Source organism: Hippocampus comes, unplaced genomic scaffold, assembly GCF_001891065.2.
Source record: "Hippocampus comes isolate QL1 unplaced genomic scaffold, H_comes_QL1_v1.1 scaffold275, whole genome shotgun sequence".
Taxonomy (NCBI): Eukaryota; Metazoa; Chordata; class Actinopteri; order Syngnathiformes; family Syngnathidae; genus Hippocampus; species Hippocampus comes.
Genome location: NW_017804971.1, coordinates 823562 through 840402, shown reverse-complemented (window position 1 = coordinate 840402; position 16841 = coordinate 823562). Strand labels below are relative to the sequence as shown.

Below are 16841 nucleotides of genomic sequence, written 5' to 3'. Positions count from 1 at the left end.
CGCATACGCGCGCACACACACACACACACACACACACACACACACACACACACACACACACACACACACACACACACACACCTTTTTATTTCTAGTTTCAGTGTAGCTCTAATACTTTGTGTAACCGTCAACTTTACAATTGGCCCTTTTGTATACAATACAGTAGAATTGAATAGGGAAGTCTTATGGATTGTTTTCAGACCATTCGGTGATTTATGCTCAGTGAGAGAAACTTGCATGTAAGGAAATGGCTTTGACATTGTGACCGAATTTTTCATAATTTTTCTTTTGTTGGCTGTAATTTATGGCAGCAAAGCCCTGCATGCAATGGTAAGCCAGTCCCTCCCCAATTGCCCATTCAATTAATCATGAATACTGAATCAATAAAAAGGTAATAAGGGGAAGTAACTGGAGGGTTGCTGAAAAATGGCCGACCTTTAGAAAGTGCAATTGGTCATAATAACATTATCGCATGTAGGAAAACTAAAACCCAAGGCTGCACATTTGCTCACCGTGAAATTTCATTTCCATTTTATTTCATTTTATTTATGTATTTTCACAATCCTGAAAAAAACTAGTCAAACACCTCACCTCCTAAATGTCCAGTGTTGCTCCTGCTCTTCTTGTTGCTCTTGGAGCTGCGTCTGGAGGAGGTGGTGGCCGAGCTGTGCTCACTGAGCGAGTCTTGAGCCGAGGAAGTACTTCCTGTGTTCTCGCTGCTGTCTCTTAGCATGCTCTCGTAGCCGCTGCTGCCTCCGCTGTGGTAGAACAAGGCCGTCTTACCCATGGCCGGAGGCAGTTCACCACTCAGGACACTGCTGGTAGACGCCAAAATAAGGTATTGTTTAGAAAATAGTATTTAGGGAAAGATAAAAAGTTGGCCTTACCAACGAGACATCTTAGGTTACAACAAAAGCTGAAGTACCGAATGGATCAAAGGATTTTACCGAAAAAGCTGTATTAAAGGTTGCCTTCGATGACACCTCTCCAAATACCTGTTGTCGCTGGCATGGCCACTGCTGCAGCGATGCGGTTTTCGTGGAGCAGTGATCTTGCTGTAGGGAGAGGGAAGGCTTTGGACCGCTGATGTCCTTTCCTCCCCTGGCCCTCCTCCAGGAACACCTCCTGCTACCAGTGCCCCTCCACTGCGATGTAACAACACATTGTTAAAGGTCCATCTATTGCTACTCAAGAGAAAATCTTTTGATAGGTTAAAACTGGCCAACCTTGTCCCTCCAACTACTTTCTCCTCTGCTGAATCTGCACCCCCTGCATGGGCATGATTCCTGGAACGTGAACCTCCACTTCCTTGGAGAAGCTCTGAGATACGGCCATTAACAGCCCGCAGGGGCAGCTTGGCAGCCAAACTTCCCCCTCGACTGCGGCTCAGAGACTGCGTAGACCAGGATGCAGGAGAGGGTCCCTGCTGCTGCACAGGGCCCTGAATGGTGCTTTGTGGCTGTGGAAGCAGACACAAAGCTGAGGACAAAGATTGAGGGTATTTCATAGGCGACAGGCATCGATCTGAATTTATAAACTACAGTGCTACCTTGACTTACTTGAGTTTAATTCATTTCGTGACCGAGCTTAGAACTCAAATTACTTGCATTTTAAATTATTTGGATAAAATGTGATAATGATTTCATGACCGGCACGCAAAAAGCACCATAAGTGATGTCCGGGACCTCCCCAGTTAGTCTGCATGCGGGCATTTGGAGATTTTGCCTTCTGCAGTTTCTTGTGTTTTCAATTTGTCTGAGTATGTTTGACTGTTTGTCCTGTTCAGTAAACGTCTGATTCTGGTGTCCGTTTTTTTTTTTTTTTCTTTTCATGTAACTCAAGCAGCAGCATGTCTGAAGCTCGGTTGTGACGTAAATTTTGGCTCACAACCCAAAGCAGAACAAGTGACCAAGCGATGGTCTCAAAACTTGTGAAGTGAGGCAATCGGAAGTCATGGTATCACTGTATTGGTGCAATCTCGATACAAATTAAATCATACTTTTCCATTTGGGGGAAGGCTTGAGCTTCTACTGGAGGCTTGGCTCAGAGACTTCGTAGAAAAGCTGAGAGTCTTGGTGCTGGAGGCAGACAGACTCCTGGATTTGGGACTACTGCTCATCAGCAGCTTACTGACAGCTGAGATCTTTGACTGACCGCTTGATTTGGCAGGCGACTGCGGGGCACTGCTCGGACCAGAACTACCTCCAAAGCCGTTTCCGGCACGAGTGAGACTGCGACCGGTACGGGGTATGGAGCCATCTCCCTTCGATCCTCCCCCTCGGAGGCTTTCAGCCCTTTCCAGGGAGAAGCAGTCATAGTGGTGCGATCCACTGTGGGCTCGGCCAAGAGAGTTAGTTCTGCTTGCAAGTTGCTCCAGCTTAGCGCTAAAGAGTCTACCACTGTCTATACTGGAGACATGTTGTCTCATGGCACATGGTTCATCTGTAGAGCTGCCCGGCATTGAGACCTCATGGATGGGCTGGTGTAGTGGACTGGCTGCCCTGTTACGTAGGTCAAGGCTGGATTTGCGTACAGGTGGCAAAGGCGGGATCCCACTCTTCTTGTGGGAGAAAAAGCCTAGTTTTCCAGTTGATCCCCGGCGGTCAAGTGTGGCACGCGGACTGCAGGGTGTTGAAGAGGTGGTACCAAAATTCTTGTACTCAGTTGTGTTATCTAAGCCGTCATGGCGGTTCAGACGATGCCAGGCACGAGGGAGACTGGCGGTTCGGTGGATTTCTGGGTTGTAGGTATCAGCCAGACATTCTCTTTGAGCAACACCAGTGACCATCTCACAACCATCCACCACTCTCTTGAAGGAGTCTGGAGATGATACCACCTCTCCGCTTGAACTCGACCCACCATGTTCTTCAACTGTAGACAAAAGAATTGAAAGCAATTATGCCAATTGTAATCAACTTTTCACAGACAATCTGGAATTGTTAACGTGATTAAGAATCAGAAAAGACCTCGACCAAGGTCGAACTGAAATTTTTATGGCGTTTTTGATTTTTGGTTGAAAGTTAACAGGCTATTTCTTGTTTCTTGAAGGATGGCACAAGACATTGTGACTCGACGCAGAGTACCATTTCTGGGATGGACATTACTGATCACGCCTTATTTTGAGTAGTCTTGCTAACTAATCAACCTGCTAATAAAGTTTAAACGAAACAAAACCTCTCATTTTGTGCTTGGGAGATGCAAAAGAAATAGCTATTTTCTTACCATCCCTGCACAAATTCTCAAGGTTCCCAATTCCAGCAGTTTCAGTCCTCTGCCCTGATTGGCTCTTTGAATGCTCCGCATCAGTCTTCTTCACTGGCCTGACTTCCTCATTGGGCCTCGCATCCTCCAGTACACGCACCAGCCAAGGGTCCTCAAAGTTCATCTCACTGGAAATGGAAGCCAACTGCTGTGTGTTGAATTTTGTTGGTGAGGAGCAGAGAGTAGGTTCCTGCATGGCCATCTGTTTGATAGCTACACAGGAGTGAGTACTGATGGGGGTCTTGAAGGTAGAGTGGTTCCCAAGTGCTGTCAAAGACTGGATGGTCGATTTAGCCATAGATGGAGGCATTTTTCTCAAACTGTCCTTGGTTTGCGTTCCCTTCGCCCCTCTGTTCTCTGACATTACTCCATCTAAACTCCCTCTTCTAAAACATCCACTGCTTCCATTATCTCCTGACCCATCTAGTCCCAAGGAAATTAGGTTGTGTTCAGCCAAGGCTTCCCCTTGATGACTTTGGGACTGGCTGAAACTGTGAAGTGAGTGATCACCCTCACTGCACCCACTCAGATCACTCATCCAGGAGGCGATAGGGGTCATCACCGAGGCTATCGTATCCCCCTCCATGTGCAGCTTGGCCATTGTCACCTGTGGAACAATTTAATTGACAAGAATAAAGAACCTTACTCCGTGGTCAGAACAGTTTGTGTCCCAGTATAAAAAGCAGACACATGCCCAAAAACGAGAAGTTCTGGCAGCAATGGGATGACTGCCTCCATATTTATTTTAACAACTTTTCACTAGGTGTCTGTCAAACTAAATATCAAACATCGTGTGTCAAGCACACTCACCTCTGCCATGGCGACAACCTCTGTAACCGCAGAGCTTGTTGCAATCGCATGAAAGCTCTCTGCAGCTCCATCCTCAACGGGACTCGTGAGAACTCCACAGGGCTGGGCGTCCACAGAGTAGCAGTCACTATTGAAGCTGATAATGCTCGGTGGGCGACAGGTCAGACGCTGTGTCATCATGAGAGCTGTGTCATCGAGTGCCTCCTCTTCTCCTGCAGCCCCTGTGTATACTGATAGCTCGTCACACAGCAAGTGATGTCCAGCTAGTCCTGCAGTGGTCAAGTGTGTATCATTTCAGACCTCAAGACCCTTCAGTTGTTGAAGCAGAGAAGTATTTCACTCACCATCCCGATGTGTATCCAAGGGTATCGGAGGGACGTCATCATCACAGAGTGTTTCTGCGGAGCCCAAGCTGGTAGACAGGGATGGAGTTGGATCTTTGACTTGTGGACTCATACCAACAGGAGATGTTCTGGAGAGTGGACACTCTGTGGAGGAACGACCGCTGTCTGCAGCCAAGCTGTCTGCAAACATATTGATATCATTTATTAATATGCCCCATTGATCGGCAAGTATTTTTTTTTTTACTACTCCTCCAATCCCAGTTGACTTGGGGCGAGAGGCAGTGTCCACCCTGGACTCATCACCAGCCAGTTGATGACTTAAGAAAGACTCTGGACTTTTTAATATGTGAATTTTCTTCCAATCAAGCGAATAAAAATACAATCAGGAGATATGTAGAAAGACATACTGTCAGAGGTCAAGGCTTCTGTTGCTTGTCCCTCCTGAGCCAAAGTGTGTGAAGCCAGTGGGGATGTTGCTGGTATCACTCCCTTCTGAGTGTACACTTTACACCGCTGAGACGGCGAGGATGGAGGCCTGGTGACACCCAGAAGTTTGACTGCATTTTTATTTGTAAGTACACATGCAAGTACAAGGAGCATCACAGAAAACTGAATACAAGATTATTACGTGATTAAAACTGTACTTCATTTTATTATTGATATTGAACTTCACCTGTATTCTGAGGTTTTCGTCAGGCTGGCGATTCCAAGGCGTGGGGATCCCAGTGGTCGTGTCTTCCCCTCAGTGTTAACTCCCATGGTCAGATTTTCACGGCTGTCCAGATGAGATATTCTTATTTTCAAAATACGTTCAAAATAGGTTCAAAATACCTTCAGAAATTTGATTGTGCACACCTCAAATGAGATCAAGTATAACCCTTTGATCAACATGATAATGTTCAATTTTGGTTGCAACTGTAACTACATTTTGGTTAATTTTGCTTTACTATTGTGGTTGTAGTTTGAACTGCATTCTGTGAAATGTTTTTCATAATTTTCTTGATGGGAAGTCCCAATGTAATGACTCAATCTTGTCTCACTTGTCATGCTGGAGTGAGGCCTTGGACCTGTGAAGGGGGTTTGATGCATTGCTTCCTGCCACATTCCTACTGCCAGACACGAAGCTGGACCCGGAACTCTGAGCCAGACTGTGGATAATGGTCTGAGCCAGCTCCGCCTCCTCCACCACCTCCTTGATATCTTGCAGCTGCTCTTCATTGGTCTTCCTTCTAGAATGTTCTGTCGAGGATGAAGTGAGCTGGACTGGACCTCCTGGGGGAGTAATGTTTCACTTACTTTGGTAATGAAATTCATATTGTTGGTGACAGATTGTTTACACACAGAGAAAACAAAGACGCCAATGGCACTCTATGTTATTTTAATGTAAAGTAATTCACCTGTTTTGGCCTCTATGTCCAATGTAGCAACAGAGGAATTCTCAGCGGGAGTGACTGAATCCTCAGAAGGGAAACGTGGATCTTTGGATCCTTGTTTACAGACCAGAACCTCCTCAAAGGGAAACTTTGCCACCTGAACAGAATGAATGACAAAGAACATTCCGGGCTCTATTTTCATTCCGTGTGCAAGGCTAGCATAAAGCGCAGTCTAACTGTAGGCATGGGTGGAATTTTATTTCTTTTGATGGTTTGTTAGCCTGACACAGTGGAGATGGTGCAGCTTGGATTTGGCATAGTTGGCTTCAGTGCTGCCCAGCACAGCTTATGGGAAAACATCATTCAGTGGTACCTCTACTTACGAACGTCTCTTCGTCTAAAATTTTCAACAGGAAAATATTGCCTCTTGTTACGAAAGAAATTTCAAGATACGAAAGGTAAAAATACAGTTTGGGCTGCTACTCGCAGCTCTGAGTTTCCTGAACGCAAAATACTTATAGCTGCTCTGCCATTGGCAATTACCCAGAATCATCCTGGTATCCCATTGGCTAAGACGGACCTCTACTCTACGTGTCTGTGTGTAGATAGATAGATATGTGTCGATGAAGCGTCCTCATCATTCGCCCATGAGGTGTTACGATAGTTTTACGTAAATGTCAATCACCCAGAAAAAGTATTCACTAGTTGGGCGATCACACACAATGCTGATGTTTGCCTTGGACATTTTCGAAGGATCGTTAAAAGCCGACAAAAGCATGGATTGGTCCTTTACAAAACCCCAAGGAAAAACCACTTCTGAGAGAGGACATGAACTAAAAGGGGGCAAAAAAACCCAGTGAGGACTAAGTTAAAAGTTAAATGGCCATCATTTTTATTCTTTACTCTATTCTTTGTTTTTTACATTATGCACAACTCTCATTTATTGTGCAAAAATCTAATTGTAACATGTATTTGTTACATATTTTGATGCATTTTTATGCTTTATAAAACATTTACCGGTATGTCTGAATTTTGGGGGTCTTGGAACGGATTAGGGCATTTACATGGAAAACGCGTCTCTACTTACAAAATTTTCTAGGTAAGAAATTTCTTCCGGAGCCAATTAATTTTGTAAGTAGAGGTACCACTGTATTAACCCTCAAAAGGCACACAACTCATAAGGTTTCCTACAATACAGAATCTCCAAATGTTTTGTCACTCGATTGTTCATAAGCAGGTTAATGTCTCAGTATTATGATGGTGCGCTTCACCTCCTCGCTGCCATCAATGCAGTCCAGTCTCTCCTGCAGCTCAGCAAAGGTGTTGCATTTTAGGCACTCGGCCCCCTCCTCAGGCACAGGAGCCAAAGGTTGTCCTAGTATCGACTGAGCCTGAGATGGTCCACCGTGCTGGTCTTGGCTCTCAGGCTCGGGCTGCACCTGCTGAAGCAGAACTTGAGGAATCAATCGTCAAATCATTTATGTCGGATTGTGACCCAAACGTCGTTTACCTTCTGGACCGCCTGACTTTGTAGCGTCTCTGATTTTGCTCGCAGCAGGGCGGGAATTATCGGCACAAACTCCGGCGGACCCTCGTTGTCTGTCAACTCTCGATCTGACACAGCGGCCCCGTTGGGACCCACGTAGATGACGGTGTCGCATGACTGCTCGCTACTTGAGTATTGTTCGTCCTGGTCGCTGGACAGGCGCAGCAAAGGGAGGTCTGAGTTGGGGTCGCCGCGGTGATGGAAAGGCCGCAAATGGGTTGGCCGACGCATGCGGCCTTCTTCGCAGGAGCTCTCTCCTCCAGAGGAGCTGGAGGTGTACTGCTGAGGACAGATGACGATGACAGGAAGACAGAAAATTCTATTTTTCGACGAGGTGTTATATTCAATTTGCACTTCATAGGAGAGTGACAAAGAAAGAATGAACAAATCTATTTTTAACTGTCTTCATCCAAGAAACGGATATAAATATCTCATCTGTGTTGCAGCCTTATAGATCATTTGATCACCCCCGTTTTGGGAAGAGAGAATATTGTTTATTCTAATGACAGCAATTGGATTTTGTGTTCATTTTTAGACAAAAGAATACTTTTAAATTGACTTTTCTTTTATTGAGTCACTCAAAAGTTTTGGAGATGGGAGCAGTGTTATTTTATGTTAAGACAAAGTCATTTAAAAATACTTTTTTTTCTCCATCTGAGTGCACCGACACTAAAAGTTACATAAACTTCCTATTTCAACATTTTCATGGCCACTTGTTGCTTAGCAGTCTTCATGGGACTTCTGCCTAGCAACACGTCTCTCTCCAAGCCCATTTTAAAATAAACTTTTCCCTTTTTGAATTATGCTGTGTCATTATTCACTTGGAGCCAGAGGGCTTCCCTGCCCCGTACAGCACAGAACGAACACCGTTCTGCTTCTTGCACCACAGGGCCAGCAGCTAGGTGTGGTGGCGCACCGCTCCAGTTCAGTTCCCTTTGAAATGTAATGAATGAGGCAAATGTTTTATTTAGACTCACCACGGTGACCTTAGTTTTTTTCTTCTTCATGCGTAGGACGCGGGATGCGATCTGGATGGTGGAGAGGCTTTCCGAAAAATCCGCCGGCGAGGCCGAGATGTGAGCGATCATGGTGGTGCGGCAGTTCATGTTGCCTAGCGACTCCCTCAGCAACATGGTCAGCTTGCTGTCCCTTGTGACCGACACACACGACAGTATTGTACACGGTATACGTTGATGAGGTCATTCGAAGGGTTATTCATAGCATGACTGATAAAACCTGTAAACATTTTGAAGTGGTAGATTATGCGAATAGATTAAGAGTTGAGAGGCAGAACAGATTAGAGAGGCAAACTTCATGCTAATCATTCTGTTCTATTTTTGGATTAGTACGAGCAAGCACAAAGGTTTTAAGAGAAGCGTTGCAGATATTAGGCAGACTAATATTAGAAGTTTATCTTTGTCTTTTTTTCAGAGATTAAATTTGCAGACTGGAGCCTGAGAGTGTGCTTATCAAAAAAAGTGTCTTACTGAGGCCCTACATGCCGTTTTTTTGTGGATACAATACATGTGCCGTGACCATACTGTAGATCTCCTGCCGCTATTCCCCCTTAAAAAAACAATCACACATCTTGCAGTCGTATCTCTTGAAAACAGGTTTGCATTCAAACACATTAGTCTTGACCTCTTCTCTTTACTCCTTCTTACTGCCTCAGGGTTCAACTAATGCTTCTCTCTCCCTCTCAGAGACAAGAGAGAGCAACAGAGAGTGGCGAAACTAAATTCGCAAGCATTTATTAAAGATTTACAAAACAGTTCAGTCTCGTTTTAATACTTGTACTGTCATTTCACCACACGATGCCTTCTTGGAGAGTGATGTGCTGTGAGTGATCATCCGGCTGTGCAATGTGCGCAGTGAGCCACTGCAAGCAATGACAAGCAATGACAAGGTAGACTTGTCATGAACTTGAGAAACAATGGCCATTAACCCTTAAGAGACATATTTGTGCCATTCTGTGTTGTGTACATGCTCATTATAAATCTTGATTTTATTTATGATTTTAAAATATATATTATTATTATAATTATTATTTTTTTGTTTGTGGTGTTTTTTTTTTGTTGTTTTTTTTTACAATTGTCACCTGTATTCATTAAAAGACCATATAGCCAAGCTACACGTGGCTTCCTGTCAAACATGGCCAAAGCCTCACCAAACGCATTTAATAATGAATTGCTATCAAGTAATCCGACACTATAGCCTTGAAGTGACATGCTCTCACTTGAGTCTTGTGGAGTCTAAATCCCAATCCCGCATTAGCTCCAGCCACCAAATTACGACTCCAACTTCAGTGATCTTATTTGACCATGTAAATGTAAGTGCTGGTGATTTAATTATCCCACCACGGCGCACACAGCCACATAGCCTCAAGAAGAAGGCAGGAAGGAAGGTAGAACAAGGACACGGAATAAAAGGAAAGGTAGACAGAGAGATTTGCATAGTGTACAACCGCTAATTTATACTGAAAAAATGTTTGCTTTTTTTTTCTCTCTCTCTCTTGCCATTTGTCCTCTGCCTTTTGTTCTCTTCAACTATTTATCTTTCTAGTGCCTTGCAGCTCTCATCACCAAACCACAGTGATGAATATGCAACAGCAGGTGTTGTTTCTGACATTGACTCCCTAAAACCTTGGGAGACAAAAAAAAAAGCCACTTTCTTTATTCCACTACGGCTCTCTAAAATCTGTTAACCTTGTGCAAGGTACTCACTGAAATACCTAAATGCTTCGGGACGAGACAATAATTGGACGACTTTTTTTTTTCTTTCAAACGTGGCCAACATAAATGTTAAAAGACTCAAGACCATAATTACGATTGCACTTTTAACTATATTTCCTTCATTCATTAACATCTGTTTTTATCCATTTTCTATTGTGCTTATCCTCATTATGGTTGCAGGTGACTTCCACATTGAAGCTTACTTGTATGGGATGTGCTTGCTCCCGTTGACCAGGGCCAGGATCACGTTGCCGAGAGCTGACAGGGAAAGGCAAAGAGGTGCCGAGCTGGGCGAAGAATTTTCCCTGCCTTTCCCCACCGCCCCGCCCTCGAGGACACCGACATCGCAGCTGCCCAGGTCCAACAGATGGAGGCGACTGCGACCTCCCGACACTTGCAAGGTGGCAATAATTCAATGAAGTGTTTAGGGGACGTGCAGGGGAATGTTAAACAAACATCTGAAAACAAGAGAGCTGTTTTGCAGCGTATTTTAGATTTGATTCTTGAGAACTCACTTCCTCCCTTGCCTGTCTTCTCCATGCGGTACTGGTAAATATGCAATGTAAACAGCATGTGCGAATTCCTGTGGTCTTCTTCGGTGGTGTCGTGATGTTGACTGCTGTGGCGGGCCGCGATGGCCGCGTCCAGGAACCAGGCTGCCTTCTCTGGCGTCGGAGCACGCAGTTCGGACTGGTTCTGGAGCTGTGGTGAGGACGGGAAAAGAGCGAATGGGGATTTAAGAAGACAGACAGTCCGACAAGAGGAGAGGGTAAAATATTAATGTTGCGATGTACGCCACCCAGCAGGCGCTTGTATGATTGCCATATTCAATTAACACTTTCTTAATGTGTGGGTGTGTGTGAGTGTGTGCGCTTGCTTTACTGTGGGGTATCATTACTGATGAGATTATGTCAGATTAGTGAGGGATTTCACAGCTGTGCTTGTATCACACCTCCTAATCCCATAACCATATAACATCAAACGAACACAGTTTTCATTTGTTCGGCACTGTCATTGGACCGGCCAGGGCTGCACTGCCATCTTTCAGAGCACGAAATTATTAGGTTGGGGGATGGGGGGGTCAGGTTGTGGGCGTCCTAATTTCAGACAACACGTCTGGTACATGTCGGAGCGTTCCTTCACATTGCTTTTCCCTCGCTCAAAAGATTTGACACCACCTTCCTATTGATGTTGTTTGCTCAACCAAAACAGGATGTGGTTATGACTGCTGGGTTTTCGTGAATTAGACATTGTTCAGATTGAGGCTCATTTGCATAGAGGTGTTTTTTTACCTGCATGCCACAGATGGGGTCCTCGCACAGGTAGACGCCAGGTGACTGTCCATCCTGCAAGCTGCCAGTGGCCACCTCTGAGAGTAAATCCTTCAGGTTCTCGTCTTTGCCCCAAACCTTTCACAAGAGCGCCCATATCAACAAACAGTAAAGTTATGTCCAGTATCATGACACATTTCACTGTAATTCACGAAAGGCAGTTTCCACTGTTTTTAGTGAAACCTGGCCAAATTTGGATAGTTTGGTCCTAAAAATGCCAACAAAAGTGTCTTTTGACATGTACGTTTGTGAAGGGTTTTTTTTCTCTTTTTATCACTTCCATGTCAACGCTGAAAACAATTGTCCCACTCTTCTTTGTCGAGTGGGAATGCAAGACATGAAATTCTAAAAGTAGTCAGTGTGCATGTTTGTAGTGTTCCTTATATCATCTCGCAAAACCCAAAGGAACAACTTGTCTCTTTCTGACAAGGAAGACTCAAGCTTTCTTTGAAAAATGGCACACTTTGCCTTCCCTTCCAAATTAACACCCAGCAGTGTGTCTCGCGCCGCCATTTTGGTTCTGTGCCCCCGCAGCTGGTACCCCAGTGGAAAGGAGCCCAAACATGCTGACATGGACCGGGGCAACGCTTACCTCAACTGCGGACACACGGACAGAGAAGCGCGCCCCTGTTTTCTCCCTCCTCTCATTGATGAGCTTAAAGAGCCAGGAGATGGCACAGGGGATGATACCTAACGTCTGCAGGGAGTCGTGGCGGCCAATCATGGTGTAAGATTTGCCTGCGTCAGACAGACAGGCAGACAGTGTGTGAAATTCAGTGTGGATGAAGTGTGTGTTTTCCCCTTGGCCACACGCACACACACACACACACACACCTGCTGTGGCTGTGAGGAGATCGGAATCCACAAAAATATGTGAGACGCCCTAATGAAGACTTATAAGGACATGAGCAGCCCGTCGTGTGTGTAATTTGTTCTGCGACCCGGTAGAGGATCAAGTGCTTGTCAGCAACGCTCTGAATTCACAATATTCTCTCTTTCCTCCTCCACCGCAAGGTTTCCTCCACCATTGAGACTCACTGTCACAGCAGAATTTTATCTGTCACGCAGAGACGAGTGTGATGCCAATGATTTTGTGTGAGGAGACGAGGTTAATGAAGAATATAAAAAGGCAAATCGGGGCAGATTCTCTACTCGTAAAACGGTACAATCTATTTTTTTTTTTTTTAAATATATCACGTCACCAGACATATGAATCAAGTTCTTGTCCGTGTGCGTCAAGTCACTAATATCGATAGTTGATATTGATTCTCCCCTCGCGGTCTCTCACCCTTCGAAAAGACAAATTATTACACCTGTTCAAAAAAAGTGAGACAGTTCAATACACACGTGACATTTCATTTCGAATATTCATTAACTGCATGTTGTCTATAGTTTGACATTCGCGCCACTTAGCGCGTCTGCCAGCTTTACAGCCGCCACGGGTTCATATTCGGCCCTGGCCTCCGCATGTCGAGTTTTACATGTTCTCCCCGTGCCTATGTGAGTTTTCTCTCAATTAGTCCACTACAGACATTGCCATCATTTCTGCAAGTAGGAATTAGTTGCATTCCTGAAGGTCCTCCAATGAATTCAGTCGCATTTGGACTTGGAGACATTTCTCTATGTTCGTCGAAAACTTTACTTTATGAAAGCAGACTGAGAGCCAGCGTGTGTCCACAGCCAAGAGCCACAGAGCCCATTGTAAATGCTCAGTGTGTTACTTTCCCTATTTTAATTAGTGAAAAAGTTAATGCCTTTGTAATGCAGCCTCATTACTATGGATGGCCGTAGGGGGACTACACCAGCGCACATCTGTTGTTACAGCCATTCCAACTCAGGAGGTCGGCACGGCGCAATATCACCTCGTAGAACGGTAATATTGATTGAAAGAGCAAAGCCTACTGCTGTTTGATGGATTCACCCACGAAATAAAACGACTCGCTCGCCATTTATCAAGTAACAATTGAGAAGTGACAAGCATAAGACCGTGTCTGGGCCCCTTGCACATAATGTCTTAACACGGCAGGGGTTGACCCAAGGTTGTCCATCGTCCATATTTATATTCTCGTACAGTGATTCTCAAAGTGCACTAGTGGTCATCTCTGTAGTGGGACATGAAAGAATCACATGCATGTTATTTGCGACATGTTTTAGTCTGTAGTGAGAGGTCCCGACCCTTTCAAGATTGCGTTCAGGAGGATTAGGAAGACTGAGACAGACTAGGCCCAAAAAGACACACTAATCCTCTGCTTTCTCGCGCTGATCGATGAGGGCCAGTCGAGGCGCGCTGTATTTTCTCTTGCACATCTGTGCATGCGTTCATGCGCATGCGTGCATGCCTATGTGTGTGTCTTACCCAACTTGGAGTGCCCAAAACAGAAGACACATCCGTCTGCTCCATTCACGACCGACTGAATCACCTCGGCAACCGTTCCTGCGCACACTTCCGCCTAGCAACAGGTAAGGCAGGACAGTCACGAAGAACCAATTAGAGCTGACGTCAACAGACTGACAAAACCCAATGTGCGGTTAGCATTCAACACTCTCATGTTGCTACGGAGACAAGAGATGGATGGATGGATGGACGGATGGATGGATAAAAATAGATAAGGCTGATGAATGATAAATATATAAATTCATGTAGATGGACAGACAACAACAGATGATAGATGGATCACAAGACAGATGCACAGATGGATAGAAGAATATGGATAGAAGTGTATGATGGGTGGCAGGTTGAGGTACCGATGAGTCGGGCCACCCACTGACCTGCGACGCATCAGGAGGGAAGGCGGCGTCAAAGGTAAACATCTTGGGAGGGACCTGGCTGGACCCCACTCTCTTTTGAGAGGCGATGCTTGGTGTCTGATTGGTTGAAGGGTCCATGATGGTGATCTGTTTCTTTCTCGGGTCGACTTTGAGGAAGGAACTGGACTCCGCCAGGTTGGACTGAGACGCCGGACACACACGCACCATCACTTTCACCTGAGGGCCACCAAGAAGAAATGTCACAAGGTATTAATCTTGGAAAAGTATTCTGTGGATACACTCACTCGCCACATTATTAGGTACCCTTGCACAATTCAATGAACGACACACTCGTATTTTTACCAAGATCAGCCACACTGTATGAGCATCTCTTGGACATTCTCATGTATTCGAAAGAAATCACTATGAGATTATAGTTTGAGTTCCATTTAAATAGTTTATTGACTAAGGAGAATATGAAGATAAATTCTGAAGCTGTATGCAAACAATTGGTTGTCATGAACAACTACAAATATAATATATTCCATCAGTTTTCGTCACGCCCCCTCGCCCCTTTCCGACTGGTCTTGAACTGTCAAAATCATATTTTAGCAGTTTTTCCATTCCACCCACTCCCATCAGAACCTTCGCAGCCTCAATTTAAGTGGTTGACAGCTGCCATTGTTTGCTTTGACAGCTGAGCGTGCAACATGCTGCGTCATCACTTCGGATCACTCGCAATATTACACAAATGCAATCCACTCTTTTTTTTTTTTATGTGGAAACGCATTTGTTTCATCTTGAAATATACTCAAAGATGGCAAAAGAAAAGAAAATATATGGTGAATATGGTGGGTGTAATATTGACGCATTGCCATCCTCCTCTGGTTTTATTGGAAATATTCATTATTTATAAACATCTTGACAAGTGGGCCTCTGTGATTATACTGCCTATGATTTATTGTAAGTTTTTCATTTTCATGATTATTTGTCAAAGGAAACAATAATATCAATGTTTTCTTTTGTTTAAAGAGAGACGTGAACACAACTGAATCCAAATGTAAGTAGACGGAACATGCGGAGCTTCTTTGGAACGGAGCATGGTGAGTTTTCTTTTTAAGTCACGATATATGATTATATTGTTAGAAAATAGGGTGTCTTTATCAGACAGCATAACAGGCAATATGAAGGATAACCAGTGATACGAAGAAGGGACTCAAGTTCTTACATAGTGGGGAACAGGGGACTCATGCCAGACACGTGTGTAACACCGTGCTGTTTTAGCCACGCCCACAAAAAAAAAACCCTGAAAAGCTGTTTAATGCTATATTTCAACTGTTAGGGACGACATAGCTGTCAGTCTTTAGAAAAGTAAAGTATCTTTAAACATGTATAAAAAAATTTGTGAATTGACTTAATGGGGTCTTTAAGATAATAGATTCTTCATCGATAGATGGGTGGACAGATCGACAATTTGACCTCACCTGCAAACATAACAAATATTAACAATAACACTAGTCAGCAGCAAATTTTAATCAGAGGTGGCTTTATGTGCTCCTTAACGTATTGTTGACGCTGATTTCAAAAATGTCGTTTTTTTTTTCCTAGCACATAAGGTTTGAGAGATATTTTCATTTTTTTGTTTTTAAGTTTGACTTACAGATGCTTGCGCAGTAAGGATTTTACTGTGCATTGTAAATCAGAGCGATGACGTTTCAGGAAACAAGCCCACCTGTTGCTGAACCTAACACTTAATTCATAAATACAGTACATATATAAATATATTACCATGTTACATATTATTATTTTTATTATTATTTTGGCGAAACCCCTATAAGCTAGAGAAAAAAATGAGGGCAGATTCAGAATCAGCGCAAAAAAAGTAACGTTTACTTGCATGACTGACTAAAAAATAAATTGTAAATATTTGTTGGCCAGTGTAATCAATCATTTTGAATCATTGGTTTCATTCAGTTTAAGTGGAATAAAATACCAAGAAAATTTGAAAAAACAATATGGGATGGAATCAATAGCGTCACTTCAAACCAAGTAGTGCACTCCATGTTGCTTCAATAGCTTCAAAACATGATGAATCAACAATCATTTCCACACAGAATGGCTAATGATCAATTAATCAACCATTATGCCCATGGCTACCTTCTATGAATACAAAACAACTTTTTATTCATTTTGAATGCACAATTTCACAAACGAGGGACAAAAACAATAAGGGAGCCGAACAAGGTCACGCTTTACTGAGCAACCCCATCTTAAATGACAACCTGGTTATGAAGTGTAAAAGCATAAAAGCTTCTCTGGTGCCTGCTATCTCATATAAAAATATATTATGCATCCCATATTGTTGAAAGGATGATATAAAATCCAAAGAGGTCCTAGCACACAGTGCGTCGCTGTTTATGTGCGCATTCATCTCTCGCTTTCTCACTCACATCTAATAACACATTAACAGGCTTTCCTTTGGTTGCATCATTAAATGACCACGGGCCATTTAAGAGAGCTGGTCCAATAAACTCTGTGTGTGTGTGTGTGTGTGTGTGTTTGGGTCTCGCTCACATGAAAATAATTATCAATTTAAATACAATGCTTCACACTCACATGTGAAACAATAAATATACAACTCTGGTGACTCAGGTGAACTGAGCAGAGGCAGCGCCAGGTCAACACTTTGCATGTCT

At 43.9% G+C, this 16841-nt stretch overlaps 1 protein-coding gene and 2 long non-coding RNA genes across 9 annotated transcripts in view; 2 read left to right on the top strand and 1 right to left on the bottom strand.

Annotated features, from left to right (window-relative positions):
• Positions 1 to 16841, bottom strand: part of kif26ba (kinesin family member 26Ba) — a 73289-nt gene that overhangs the window by 9398 nt on the left and 47050 nt on the right. For 2 of the 6 annotated variants that reach the window (XM_019890882.1, XM_019890929.1), the window contains exons 6-25: positions 14167 to 14382; positions 13754 to 13847; positions 11990 to 12135; positions 11359 to 11475; positions 10582 to 10768; positions 10270 to 10459; positions 8312 to 8483; positions 7299 to 7616; positions 7060 to 7230; positions 5813 to 5945; positions 5456 to 5687; positions 5089 to 5190; positions 4823 to 4950; positions 4416 to 4595; positions 4072 to 4340; positions 3223 to 3868; positions 2000 to 2871; positions 1227 to 1459; positions 996 to 1145; positions 592 to 818 (exon numbers count right to left, since the gene is read on the bottom strand). In XM_019890882.1, the coding sequence (XP_019746441.1) occupies positions 592 to 818; positions 996 to 1145; positions 1227 to 1459; positions 2000 to 2871; positions 3223 to 3868; positions 4072 to 4340; positions 4416 to 4595; positions 4823 to 4950; positions 5089 to 5190; positions 5456 to 5687; positions 5813 to 5945; positions 7060 to 7230; positions 7299 to 7616; positions 8312 to 8483; positions 10270 to 10459; positions 10582 to 10768; positions 11359 to 11475; positions 11990 to 12135; positions 13754 to 13847; positions 14167 to 14382 (4783 nt within the window). The remainder of the gene's footprint in view (positions 1 to 591; positions 819 to 995; positions 1146 to 1226; positions 1460 to 1999; positions 2872 to 3222; positions 3869 to 4071; positions 4341 to 4415; positions 4596 to 4822; positions 4951 to 5088; positions 5191 to 5455; positions 5688 to 5812; positions 5946 to 7059; positions 7231 to 7298; positions 7617 to 8311; positions 8484 to 10269; positions 10460 to 10581; positions 10769 to 11358; positions 11476 to 11989; positions 12136 to 13753; positions 13848 to 14166; positions 14383 to 16841) is intronic. The other 4 variants (XM_019890910.1, XM_019890920.1, XM_019890901.1 and 1 more) reach the window with 4 other exon arrangements.
• On the top strand, positions 7627 to 10388 carry LOC109528464 (uncharacterized). Its single transcript, XR_002170687.1, has 3 exons — positions 7627 to 8276; positions 8348 to 8468; positions 10302 to 10388. It is a non-coding gene; the product is annotated as an uncharacterized LOC109528464 (long non-coding RNA).
• The window catches only part of LOC109528458 (uncharacterized), a 23863-nt gene continuing 19874 nt past the window's right edge, over positions 12853 to 16841 (top strand). For both annotated transcript variants that reach the window (XR_002170682.1, XR_002170684.1), the window contains exons 1-4: positions 12853 to 13857; positions 14060 to 14200; positions 14320 to 14412; positions 15178 to 15248. This is a non-coding gene — a long non-coding RNA (uncharacterized LOC109528458). The remainder of the gene's footprint in view (positions 13858 to 14059; positions 14201 to 14319; positions 14413 to 15177; positions 15249 to 16841) is intronic.